The 13,514-nt window shown below is 43.3% G+C and overlaps 1 protein-coding gene across 16 annotated transcripts in view; it reads right to left on the bottom strand.

The window, feature by feature from the left end:
• The window catches only part of nav2a (neuron navigator 2a), a 231,478-nt gene that overhangs the window by 18,803 nt on the left and 199,161 nt on the right, over positions 1 to 13,514 (bottom strand). For 14 of the 16 annotated variants that reach the window (XM_005942064.3, XM_042228533.1, XM_042228532.1 and 11 more), the window contains 5 exons: positions 7,292 to 7,421; positions 5,240 to 5,558; positions 4,349 to 5,072; positions 2,732 to 2,951; positions 899 to 1,182 (listed from right to left, as the gene is read on the bottom strand). In XM_005942064.3, the coding sequence (XP_005942126.1) occupies positions 899 to 1,182; positions 2,732 to 2,951; positions 4,349 to 5,072; positions 5,240 to 5,558; positions 7,292 to 7,421 (1,677 nt within the window). The other 2 variants (XM_042228536.1, XM_014339996.2) reach the window with 2 other exon arrangements.

Below are 13,514 nucleotides of genomic sequence, written 5' to 3'. Positions count from 1 at the left end.
CGAGGGTGATGTCACCTCCTTAAAGCTTGAACTTCAGATGCTATTAAGTTTCCTCTATGTCATTCCTGTCACATTACAAAGTCAACCTGTCAGGATGGAATCTGCTACAATGACCACAATTACTGTATAATCAGCTGAGGGCGCCACGGGATTATGTTTCTGCTCGAGTGCAGACAGAATGACAAACAAGAAGTGACAACTCACCATGGTGGATGCTTTATCCATCATTTTGATTCTGAGTTCTTTAAAAGGTAGCTGATGTCAAGTCAACAGAATGTTGGACACAATAGATCTTAGAATAAAAGACTTCAAGTGCTCACTAGAATTAAGCATTATACAAACCATTTTTTACTTAACCGACGCTTTCATATGTAAGGAGCTTTTTATTTGCTTCATTAGGCCATGACCATTTTACATGAGGCATGCATTTCTTATTACCCTTCAACTGCTGTTTGCAGCTACAGTGGTCATTCATTAATAGCTGGATTCAGCTGGATTGTATTATTTTACTACAATTACTGTCTTATTTGTCCTTTTAACTAAAAACTCTTTTTAGCTGTTGCTATCTTAGCTTTTAGAAACACAATGTTATAATGAGGCACTGATCTGACTGAGAAACTGAGGCACACTGCAAGGTCATGAGATAACTAACCTGCTTTACTGTCTTTTTTTAACATAATGTACCAAAAGAACATTACAACTCAAAACTAGTCAACACCATAAACATTAGTAAAGTGCTTACAGAGGTAACAGTTAAGAGGACTTCTACACAATCCGACTTTTTTTCTCCTCAGGTGAACTGTCATTAATGTGAAATCTTCTGCATAAATCAAACTGATGAATGTAAAATATTAAAGGGCTCAATGTTTGATCATTCGTAGGAAATGTGTGTTCTAACCTTTCAGACATGCCGGTCTTGACACTGCCGGTGCGACCCAGAGCGGACAGCGTGTCCTCCCTGTGGGTCCCGTGGCCGCCACCTCCGGCACTGCCTAGGCTCATGTCGATGGACTCGCTGCTCGTGTGCATGCTGCTGACAGAAGGGAAACCCACGCTTCCAGTTCCACCGTGTCCACCCAGGGTGCTTTCCCTGCTCTGCACAGAGGAGCTGCTCAGGGTGGTTCCCCACGTCAGGCTGTTGGAGGGTCCAGTGGAGGAGTACACAGAGCCAGGGCTGGAGGCCTGAGGATGATCAAAAATTAGATTTAACATTAAAAAAAAATTAAAAAAAAATCTGCCTATATTTTGAAGTGATTATTTTGTGATGTGCAGCAATAAGATAGAGCACTAACACAGTCCAATTAAACACTTGCTGATTTACACATCTCGCAGTCACAGAGTAAGATTATCATATTGGGAGACATGTTTCTGGCCTAATGGGTTAACCTTAGTTAACCCTGAGCTGATGAGGGAAAAATATGTTGATATTGACCTTCTTCTAGGTCTATATTTTATCCCTACAAACTAGCATTTGGCTCTTTAACTGCCAAAAGATCGACTGTGTTAGCTGTGTTTTTACTGAGTGGCCTGTTTTGGCCCAGGACAGTGCTAACCCTATTATAAAAGCAAACAGACATATTTTTAAACATGCACCCTCACAAGTATACAAGATGTTCTAGTTTTCTCAGAGGATGTATATTCATTAGGATAACTGAGTATTTGGATATCTTCGTGCCCACTGTTTAAAAAGACACGACTGCTACTTTGTAAAAGATGACAAAGTGTGACACTTCATGATTCATAACTAATCTGGTTAAGCCTAATGAATCATGTGTGAACATGATGGAAAGGTCATGATCCAGCATGCTCACACATTTGTGCTGTGCTGCAATATGTAGCCTACAGTCAATCCAACAAGTACACACACTGCCAGGTTCTACTTCAACTGAACACACCTAACAGCAGTTCGAGGAAATTACCACATTTGTGGAATTAGTAAGGTGAGAACAGAAATTATCTCCGTGTCCCTCCCAAAGCCTTGTAGTAGTTCTACAAACATATCTCACGTGCTTAACACACATCTGGATCATTGCTGAGCTCAGAGGCGCATAACCATTTTGAATCTAAAAGCTGAACCTGACCTTCTTGTTTGGATGTCGACCAGAAATCGCAAAGCTAACACGTGCAGTCACTGTAGCATTAACTCTAAAGACCAGATGGATGTCTGTGCCAAATTTCATGGCAACCCATTTAACTTTAGTTCATGTAATCCCTGACCAACCACGGAGGAATAGGCACGTCTTCTGACTTTGGAACTGCCTTCAAAACCAGATGGTACTTCTCAAAGGCCTAATAAATAAAGTTGGGAACTCTTTCAATTCATCCTTTGTACTCCATGAATTCATTAATTAATACCTTCTTGTCATGCTGCAAACATGTTTCTTATTTTTGTATAGCTGCTTTTAAACCACAAAACAAACCAAGTAGATACTTTGGCTCTTTTTATGGTAACTAACAGGTGGTGAGCAGTTGGAGAACTGTACAGCTACATGTAAAAGTACAGCTAATGAATAAGTAGCTGTTCCCTTGACAGATCTAAAATCGACATCTACTAAAATCAACTAATATCCAGTCTAGTTCAGCAATTTTAAAAGTTTAAAAGACTGATAGCACCTATAGTGTATAAATGAAATTCTTTCTGTAGAGAATAAAGAATCTTCTTGATAGATGTAATATTTTTTATTTGACTGATATTCTAATCCAGTCTCTCCATTATTTACGTCCTGCTCACCTGCTCACTGCCCAGCGTGCCTGTCCCCGATCCAAGTGCCCGGCCTCCAAACAGATGACTGCTGGTTTCGTTGTCCAAGCAACTTAGTCCTCCATCGGGAGACTCCAGCACTGTAGCCACGTGATTCATGGTAGCATGGGGGTTGGAGATAACAGTAGAGTTCTTCATGCTTTCAGCTGTGGTCACTGGCGCCTGTTTACTGGGCTTTCCACCAAATAATCTGTGGTAAATGCGGAAGAGGCAGAAAAGCTAAAGTGCTTGTAGTAGAGCAGAAAGTGTGCAATCTTGTATTTGTAATCAGCAAATTCACAATTAACACTGTATATATCATCGCATAAATAATTCCATTTCGATTTTTGTATACAGCACCAAACCATAATCACCCAAAGGTGCTTTATATTGTGAGATAGAGAGCCTACAATAATACAGAAAAAAACTAACAATTATACAAGCCCCTATGAGCAAGTACTTGGTGAGAGTGGGAAGGAAAAACTCCCTTTTAACAGGAGGAAAGTTCTAGCAGAACCAATTAAAAAAAGTAGCATATTAATATTAATAGAAAAAGGAGTAAAATGTTTAGAGAGTACCATCATTCTATTACGTTTGTGTTGAGATGATGATCATTTCATGTTATTACTCTGAAATTTACTCTGGAAGCATCGGGCATTCGCTGAATTTAAAAATAAAAACCTTAATAAACATATGAATAAATCAATACACTGAACTAAAGCTGCCAAAGCTAGAAAAGAAGTCAGTTTGATCTTACAGGTAAGGACAAAAAGCTGCGTTGTACTTCAGAGCACCATATTTATAATAGAAGATAAAGCGTCTAAAATATGACAGAACAACTTGTTTTGTTGTTGTTGTTTTTTCTTTCATCAATACCTTAGTTTTATAATCACTGAAAGCTGAAAACTAAAACTTAGATTACCTGGACAGCCTAGTTTGGAGCTGTGGCAGGATTAAAGTGTTAAATGGAGCAGCAAAGTGATTTAAAAGTGCTTTTTTTTTTTTGCCAACAATTCAACTGTATTCATTTCGACTCTGTAACAAAGAGGACAGTAGCAAAACTGTAGCCAGTATAGAGTCAGTGAATCTGAGACAAGGCCAGCACACACACAACTCTCTCCTCTTTCTACGCTAATCTGTGGTTAGATTTAAATGGCAGGCAGCGGTGACTGGAGCCGTGGTAGGCGATAATAGCAGCACAGTCTCTTTGAAGAGTTATCACTCCCTCACATTAATGAGGGCAGAGAGCTGAGGTAAGACTCAGCTTCCATTACCCTGTGCCACACCCTACACCCCACACCACCAAGGCTGAGGCTTGGCAGCTGATCAGCCGAGCTCAAGGTCTGATTCACAATGGCCTGATTTAACCTCTCAAAGACTGTAACAAGTCTACACATGTGTTCCTTACTCACCACTACTTATCATTTGCTGTGAGTGCATGATTACTGCCTTTAAAATGGTCTTCAGTGTGTGTGTGTGTACTGCATGCGGGTGAAGTCAAGCCCATACAAGAGGGCCCCCACAGAGGGTGGCTCATCACTTAGCTGTCAGTGAGTCTGCAGGATTACTCAGCATACAAAACGATGGTTTCTAAGTGTGTGTGTTCACCTGCGTAATGTAGGTGAAGAAACCTGCTGTCTTCCTGTCAGAGGAACAGTTGCTGCTCCTCCGCTCTGCATCGCGACCCCACTCCTGAGGTTGTCAATCTCAGAGACACCTTTTTCCCGATCTGTCTGATTGGCCAGCAGGCTTGCTGAGCCGTTGGCCTTGGCTATGCTGATTGAGTTTTTCCCGTGAGAGGTGACAGAAAGCACAGCGGCTTCAATGCTGCTGGTGGAGGAGCGGTTCCCATTGCGGGCGGCTGCTCCGGAGCGGCTGGGTCTCGGCAGGCTACGGTACTGCAGGGTGGAGCGGGCGCTCATCGGGAGGAAACCGTCATCATGGTGTCCTAACACTGTGCCTCCATCCTGCCCGCCAGCCTTCAACCCTCCGGACAGTGAGCGCGCCCCAGATTTAGGCATCTTCCCCAGTGTAGCCGAGCCGCTGGTGATGGTGGCACCACTGGCGGTAACCATTGTTACCATCCCATGGCCTTGCTTCTTGAAGCCAAAGGTGCTGGTTGGGGTGCGTGAGGTCAGTGCGTGCGTCTGTGTGTGGGGCTCTGAGACGGTGTTTGTGAGTGTGTGTGTTGTCGGTGTGCGGCTGGTGGGGATCGTCTGTTTTTTGGCCTCATCACCACTGCTGCGCCCAGCATCCGAGGGTGAGCGATGAAGGCCGTTGGAACGAGGAGAGAGACGTCCTTTTTCTGACACCTTAACATCATCTGTCTTACCTGCAGGACACAGAATGAGACATCAGAAACACAGGCTTTCAAACTCTGACTTGACATCTCATTTTTCTCAATACAGTGACAATTTGTCCTTATGTCTAAAAGTTTATTCGTCACACTTGACTTTAATGATCACTTTTTTTATTATCAGTGCTGGATGATCATGTTACCTGAACTGTGGGTCTTGTGGCTCACTGAACCAGTGGAGCCTGTGCTACTAGTGCTTTTAGTCCGGGGTGACGTCACCCCCACCTGAGTGCTCATGCCTCTCCTCCAAGAGCCAGTGTGGGACACGGAGGGAGTCTTTCTTCCTGAGCCACCCTTGTCTGACTCATCAGAAATGTCGGAGGGGTTCCGACGACTCCACCTGGAACCTGTTTCCATCCTAACCCCGCTGTCTGAACGTCCGTCTGACCTCTTGACCTCGTCTCCAGACCAAGTCTGGTGTGCCGGTGTTGAGGCTGAGTGCTTCTCTGCATCCGTTACAGGCTGGGAAGACATACAAAGATAGTCAGATTTACTGCAGTAGTAGAGAATGTGGCTCTAAAAAGCCCCCTTTTATGACCAAAGCCATCATACTGGTTAAAGCTACCAGCATTTACGCCGTCATCACCACCTGTGCAGCTGTCTGAGAACATCTGGGCTTAAGCATCTCGAGCACTAACAGCTTATACACTTTTTTACCTTTGCTTTGTCAAGCAGTTCATGTTTTTGAGGAAGCTACTTCATTTCAAAATTTTCTGAAGCAAGATGCAAGCCTTTTAAAACTCCGATAGGTGATCATTGAAATCATGCTGACTGTTTAAGCTTTACCATTTTCAATTTGCTGTTACAGCTCAGCCTTAATTTGTAAATTAGTAGATTTCAGCTACAGGAAAGATGACAGCAGCTTTTAAGTAGATTCTGCAGCTTTCCAGACAACAGTACAAAAACGCAGCTCTGCTCATAGACCTTAAAAAAAATCCAGCCAATATAGGATTCCACGAGGACAGATGACACACACTTAATGAATCTGGCTGCTGCACTAAGAGAAAGACCTCTTTGTGTGCACCTTTGTTTTTCTTCTCCACCTCTGCCTCTGAAGCAATAACAGACACGCGTCAGCCACAACACAATGTGTGTGTGTGACATAAACATGTGAGTCAGCTGTTAATATTCTCATTTCACCTCTCAACTTCCTGAGCCTTTAGTGGCTCAAAATCACTATTTAATGGTTTAAAGCTAGTGTCAACACCAGCTTTAGCTTTGAGAGTTCAGAGATGTGCCGAGGAATGCTGGGACAGACACAGTTAGAAAAAAAAAATTGAAGTAGAGCAGACAGACGCTCATTCAAATCAATCAAAATAAAAATAAAAAATCCAGGCCATATGAGGCCCTTCACAAATTTTCATCTGGCTCACATTTTAAAAGATAGAATATGTTAATTTTGGCCCAGAGAGTTACATACACTCCCTGCAAATGCCAAACTAAACGGACAGGCACGTCTCCACTGCACCTGAAGATTAAAGAACACAAGAAAAAAGCAAAGTTCATTTTGAAGGCAGATCATTTCAACTCAGGTGGGAGACTGAGTATGTTTTTATAGAGTGTACAGAGAGGCCTGTATGTCCATTGGTCATCAGACAGTTTCTAAATTAAAAAAAAACATTAATGCCTTGCCGTCATTTTGAATCCACAAAGCAACAAAGATCTGGAGCCACAGATGGAAACAAAGGCTTCAGAAAGTTGTTAAACTCAAAGCAGGCATGCAACTACAGCAGAATGTTTCCAACCTCAGATACAGATGGTTTCATATTTATAACTAGCGTCAAGACAGAAGGTTAGGCTATAGATTACAGGTTTGTTAGGACTTGCAGACATGTGTGCAGCAACAACAATAAAGATTTATTATTTCTATTTTCAAATAAAGACTGTGGTTTTATCAAGCACCCCATATTTTCAGCTGTCAAATTAAAATGTCATGAAACAGGTTGGTGTGAGGTGCCCGGATGGTGGACCTCTTACACAACCATAATCAGAAAACACTGTTATGACCAAAAATAACAACAGCTAACATTTTTCTTGACTGGTACCCTTGAGTTTTCATGTGGGCACAAAGAAAATGCCTGCTCTATTTTGGCGAAATAAATCAAAAATAATGATAAAACAAAAATGATCATCTTTGACGAGAAGCTCTAAACACTCTTAAAAAGACTGCAGTATTCTTGAGTGTGTAGTCTCACCTGTGTACTGAGGCCCTTGCGCTGTGCTGCGGGGGTGTTGGCGTATGAGGAGATGGAGGAGCTGGTGTTGATGTCATCTGTGTCGATGTTGTCACTGATGCCACTGCTCACAGAGCTGCTGTCGTCCCAACTAGACACACACACACCAGTACAGGAGGAAACGCTCATTTTAAATAGTGCTTCTTCCAGAGTGAAGACAAAAAGGAAGACAGCAGAGCTTGGAGACACCAGACTGAATTGTGATGCTTCTTATCCTATGAATACAACACTGCACTACCTAAAAGTAATTATTCTGTTCCCTTTCCCCCATTTCCATATTTCTTTTCAGGCACAGACGCACAGAACTTTGAGCACTGCTAAACTGAAATAAACGTTCAGAGCTGCCTCGTGATTTATATTCATTGAAACTGAACTGAATTCAGTGTGGGTACACACACACACAAACAGGCTGAATGGGGTTGTCTATCACACGAACAAAGGCGCAATGGAGGGGTGACATCATGGTGTGCTTGTGTGTGTCTGAACTGTTCAAACAGACCCATCTGAACAGGATATTTGTAAATATGCGTGTGTGTGTGTGTTGCTTAGAATCTGTGGGGGACAGGAAACCCAGCCAGTTGGCAAAGATCACTCTGAAAGGACCGGGGGGGGGGCGCAAATGGTGATGGCCGGTACAGGGTTGGCTGCATCAGAACACACACGCGCACAACTCTTGTCAAGTTGTCACTTGCAGACTCATCGAGGACACATGCTTGTCTCAGTATATTGTACGTTTCATCTACAAATACTCTTTATAAGTTAGTCTGTCAGATAAATCTGTTATTACCTAAAATGTTCTATTTCTAAAATGAAGTAAAACCAGAGAATTTGTAAACTATGAAGGTTGTGCTGCATATGATTTGAAACAATACAGGTTGAATTTGGATTTCTTTGAGCAGTTTGTGTTTTTCTGCAGCATTCCCTTAACAAAATGAGCAAAACTCCTCAAATCAACAATAGTGTCTGAACATAAGCACCAACACAAGAGCTTCGTCTCATTAAGGGTACGTGTTTGAAAGACCACCAAAAACCTAAACTCAAATATCCCATCGTTTATTTTCTAACTGCTCCAATTCCTCATTCATCTTGCAGTCTTGATTTTTATACAACATTACTGCTCAGTGGCTAACTTGGAAGTCCGCATGAAAACATATAATTATGGCCTTAAAAAAAAGAGAAAACTAAACAAAAACAAAGCATTTCCTATGGCAAAAATCCCAGACTCAGATTGCCACCGAAACCTAATCAGCTGTTTCTTGGCAGACTCTAAACAAAATACATCTGCTGCTTTTGGAGCAACCTTGCTAACAACCTGACAAACAGAGACAGGGGAAAACACAACTTCCTTCTGGGATCACCGGCACAAGCAGAGTGAGTGGAGGCATTGGCTTTCAGAGTTGAAAGCATCCGTAAAGCATCCGTAAAGCAAACGAGCTGTGAGGTGCAGAGAGATTGAGAGTGACCGCAACCGGTTCAGCTCATCCACACAGCCACAGGGGAAATTCCCACACACATCAATGCAAGAAAAAAAAAAACCAAAAAGGAAATAAAGATAACATATGAAATCTGCAATGGCCTTTGCAGATTCTCAACAAATCATAGCTGTCTGTGCTAAAGGACAAACTTTCTACTTTCTTTTATGCGTTTGTGCGCGCACACAAAGATAAGAACACACATAGGTATCTACCTGCTCAGGGTGCCTTGGTTGCTGTGGGAAGCAGAGCGCTGCGGGAAAATGCCGAGCTGGACAGAGAGCTTCATGACTCCATGCCGCTGAGAGCGTTCACGCAGCCAAATATCTGTCCCACTCCCTCTCTGTCTGTCGCTCTCTCACTCTGAGCTTCCTCAATGTCTCTCGCTCCCTCTCTTGCCCTGGCAAAGTTCCTAGATTGAGCTCCTTTGTCACTCGTTGCGCTGATGCTTCACCCCTCGGGCACTCTTCGTCTCTCTCTGGACTAACAGAGAGAGAAACCTGTAAGGAGGGGGGGAGAAGGGCCTGCCCTACTGCTGGTAACATGAGCTTCCCCCGGGACTTTTAACCACTTCACTGCTGCAGCCGCACCACTAAAGAGTGCACACTGAAACACACCCCAAGCCCTAAATAAGCCACTTCAGCCTGACAAAAATCAAGAGGCAACAAAAGTCAAAGCTGCATGATCACAGACAAAGTCTCTGAAACTAAAGGACAATCCGCATCCCGCTGCTGCTTTTTTGTGTCTTTCCCAGCCATGGCTTATGCCTGTGTGTGTGTGTGTGTGTGTGTGTGTTTGTAAGACTGCAATTTCCCAGACAGATCCACCCTGACCAGCTGACAAGCCAGTGCTAATTAGAGATCAGGCCAAGCGGCGTGGCTCAGCCCACAGCCTCCCGCTGGCAAAGCAACCTGCCAGTTAACAACCACTGAGCCCTTTACAGCCAATCACAGGAGACAGAGACGGGGGGAACCGGTGCCAAACACAGGCCAATGAGGTCGGCATTTAATAGATCATCACACTGAGGGGATGATGTGATGTACTCCTAACTCTTCCAGTTTACCCAAATCATAAAATTATATATTTTCTCCTCTTAACCTTTTACAGGATCAAGTCATGTAGAAAATTTCGGGATTTTTAGATTTCTTCCTCTAACATAATATAACAGAAGCAAGCGGGATAGGGTATAGAAATGAACGGAAAAGTGACTCTTACATGTAGTGGAGTTTGCAGTTAAACTGTATGTACAAGTTTGTCATTCATCGGGATGACATGCGGCTACACTGTGTCACTCTGCAAACCAGTCAAACAGGACAGAAGTGAAGAAAGAAAGTGACCTAAATGAAGAGAGAGCGAGAACCCTCGTCTCAAACCAGGTCCCTTTAGAAAACTTGCTGCTTTCCCGAAGGGGTCAGAGTTCAGAAGTCAAACCTCCAAAATTCCTTAAAGAGAAAAGCAGAGAGGGGGAGGCAAGAGGATGAATGAAAAAAATGGGCTCCTGCTCGGGTCAGCCAATAGAAGTGTCTAAAAGTGTCCTGAGAAAAGGGCAGCGGTTGTGTTTGTTTTAACTTTTCTTGTGTGTGTCCCTTGAGGCTGTGGTGGGTTGGTCTGCTGTACTGTACCCCCCCTTCCTGAAAAGCCCAATCCGACTCTGGCACATGCACACAGGATCTGTGCCGCAGAAATGTACACACAGACGTGGGGCCACAACAGAGCTGCGAAGCAGAAGTAAGGGGATTTCCTGTGTTTGAGGGGTGACTACTGGTCCTCACGTTGCAGCTGTATCACATAACCCCAAACTGCTGCTCTGCCCACTATACAGACAGACAGATGGGAGAGGAAGAGGGAGCGGCTTTAACTGACGGTCTCTCTGACTTCCAGCCCTCAGGGTTTGATGCACGACGCAGATAAGAGCATGAACAACTTGACAGGTGAGTCCTGTGGAAGCATCGGGACAGAAGGAGTGTCTAGACTTTACCTCCACACAAATCAGTGCCATCATAACCATGCAAAACAATTTATTCCTATCACTAAATGGTACAGCATGAAGGATATCAATTTCTCTAAGCCAACGCTGCCTCACAACAGCATTTACACCTGCAGGTGCTCATTGCCTTGAAGCCCAGGAGGAAGTGTTTCCTGTGTTTGAGGTACTTCAAAAAGTATTATTATGGTATAAGAAAAAGTTGAAAGTCTGAAAAAAGACCATATATTTGAATACACTTAAAGCTTAAAACAAACAAACAAAACAAATGATATGAAGACTAAGTGCGAACAGTGTGAAGATGAAGGCAGTGGAGAACGGCACATTCTGGGCTGGAGCCCAGGAGCCCTGTGGTATGAAAATGACACAGCTGTCCCTGTAAGACAGGACTGGACTGGACAACACACTGTGGAATGTCTCTCTCTCTCTCGCTCTCTCCATTTTTTTCTCCATCTCTCTTTGGTGTCTAGTCCTATTGTCTTCTGTCCTGGGAAAACATTTGCTATCTATACTCTGAGAATTTATCAAAGCATGTAGATCCCTCTGGCTGCCGCTCTTTCACTTAGCTTCTCTTTGACTTCTCCCTCTCTCTCTTTCTATTTGATGTGTAAACATAGACTCCTTTAGATTTGACAGACTGACCCGGATCCACGGTAAAAACTCAACAAACTTTTCACACACGTGACACGCATCTCTGAACTCACGCACATGACTCCACCATGCTGCATCTGCACACGCGACAAAAAAACCCCTAAATTTAAAAGACTACTGTGACAAACTTGGAATTCCTCATGTCTGCAGGCATAAACACACACTGCACTCAAAACTAACCTACTGTCACCTCAATGCTAGAATGAAGCACAGAGCTGTGACTCCTGCCTGTAGACCATCGGTTAAGGAAACAGGCTCCCGGGATCGCTGGGATAAATAAAGAAAGAAAAGACGGCTACAACATAAAAACAGATTTTTCCTAAGCTGTCCCTTTTTTTTTTTTAATACTCATCTGGTTTGAAATCTTTAAAAGAGTCCCCAGATGACAGATGATAACCCACTTTAAGGAAATAAAACATTTTCAAGAGGCTTCTCTCTTACTCTTGAACCATTTGTGTTTTTCTCCCACTTTTCTAGTTTTTCGACAGATGCTCTTGGTTGGGTTTCCATCTAAGCTAACGATCAGTCATGCAGTGCAAGACTGTGCAGTAAATACAACTGCTGATGTAAAAAAACAAAAACAAAACCCCCCCCAAAAAACCCATTCCTGTTTAACATGTATCAGCTGTATATCTATTATATAAATATACAACTGGGATAAATGAAGGATAACATTTGGGAATCATGGGACAAAATATGCTGTCTGTTTCAGGTCTGCAGACCTGAAACACACTCGTGTCCCCAGAGCTTTTCCTGAGCTCACATGGTGAAACGTGGATAATCAGCTTAATACTTTAAAGCTGCAACCTGCACGAACCCCACTCCCTTACTCCCCATCTGAATTCAAGCTAACATGGAAAATATATGATTCAGGGAAGGTATGGAGAGTTAAAACTTACTCTGTGTCGCTGATTCCACAAACCACTCGCTGTAGATTAGTTAATGCTCCTTTGATCTGCATTCCCCATCTATTATCACCTCCTGGTCTGGGTCAGATTCCATATTGGACCAGAGACAAGGGACCATCTCTGGCTTCTTTGTTTTCCTTAAAAAAAACCCACACGACTGGACTTGTAGCTTGTTCAGCTGCCTGTGGCAGCAACTTTTATCCCATATTAAGCTTTTGTTTTGCCCTCTATGGGTCATTAGTACTTTAAAAAAAGTGGGTGGAAGGATGGGGAAAGAACGATTGTGGCTGTTAGAGCTGCAATGTTTGACAAAAAGAGAACACTTGAATTTACCTGAGTAGCAGCCCCGCCCTCTTTAGTGCTTGTCAGTGTGCCCAGCGGGTAGGTGTTTGGTGTTCTGCTGATGCAGTATCCATAGCAACAAAAACATCAGTTCTCTTAAGACTCTGTCTCTGTGGGTTTCTTTCTTCTCATATTATGTTGCTCTTCCCCATCGATAGACCCTCAACATTTATCAATTTCACCCCCTAACACAAACTAAAAATTAAGGATATGAGCTACAATAACTGTCAAGGAGAGGTCTTACTTTTAGGGAAAAAAAGAACATGCAACTGAACTGACTAAAATAGAGATTTTTTTTTTCTCATGTGGGCGGAATAGCATCTTATGCCAGCTGCAGCATGTGTGTGGGAGTACCATTAACTTGGAAACACAGTTGACCTCACATCTTGCATCGAACAGCTTCAGATTCAGACGGCTCCCAGAAGCCCCGCAATGCCTGGCCTGCATGGTTTGAGCAGCCCCTGCCCCCTTGGGATATAGCAGAGCACAGCTTTTAGCATGACTGTAGCTGGGAGGCAGTTAAAGCATTTAGCAATCGAGGGGGAGTCGAAGGCTTTGTGAGAGTCTGGACATTTGGAGAGAAAAATATTTGGCTGCTTATTGTGTGCTATGAGTGAGCATTTGTAGAAGGATAGAGCAGACAAAGGAGAGGCTTTTTAACTCACGGGGTGAATGTGTGCAGTTACAGATACCTTTTCATTCTTTTGTTTAATTACAGTCTAGAACCATACAGTAAAGAAAATCTCACTGGGGACTAGGGATGGGTACCGGTGTCGGCACCGGTTCTGACATAAACGGTAGTAACCAGACCGAAAAGCAGCGCACAT

The sequence above is a fragment of the Haplochromis burtoni genome, unplaced genomic scaffold (assembly GCF_018398535.1).
Source record: "Haplochromis burtoni strain Fernald_Lab_line unplaced genomic scaffold, NCSU_Asbu1 Contig_330, whole genome shotgun sequence".
NCBI lineage: Eukaryota > Metazoa > Chordata > Actinopteri > Cichliformes > Cichlidae > Haplochromis > Haplochromis burtoni.
The sequence above is the reverse complement of the archived record's forward strand: the minus strand, read 5'-3'. Positions and strand labels throughout refer to the sequence as shown.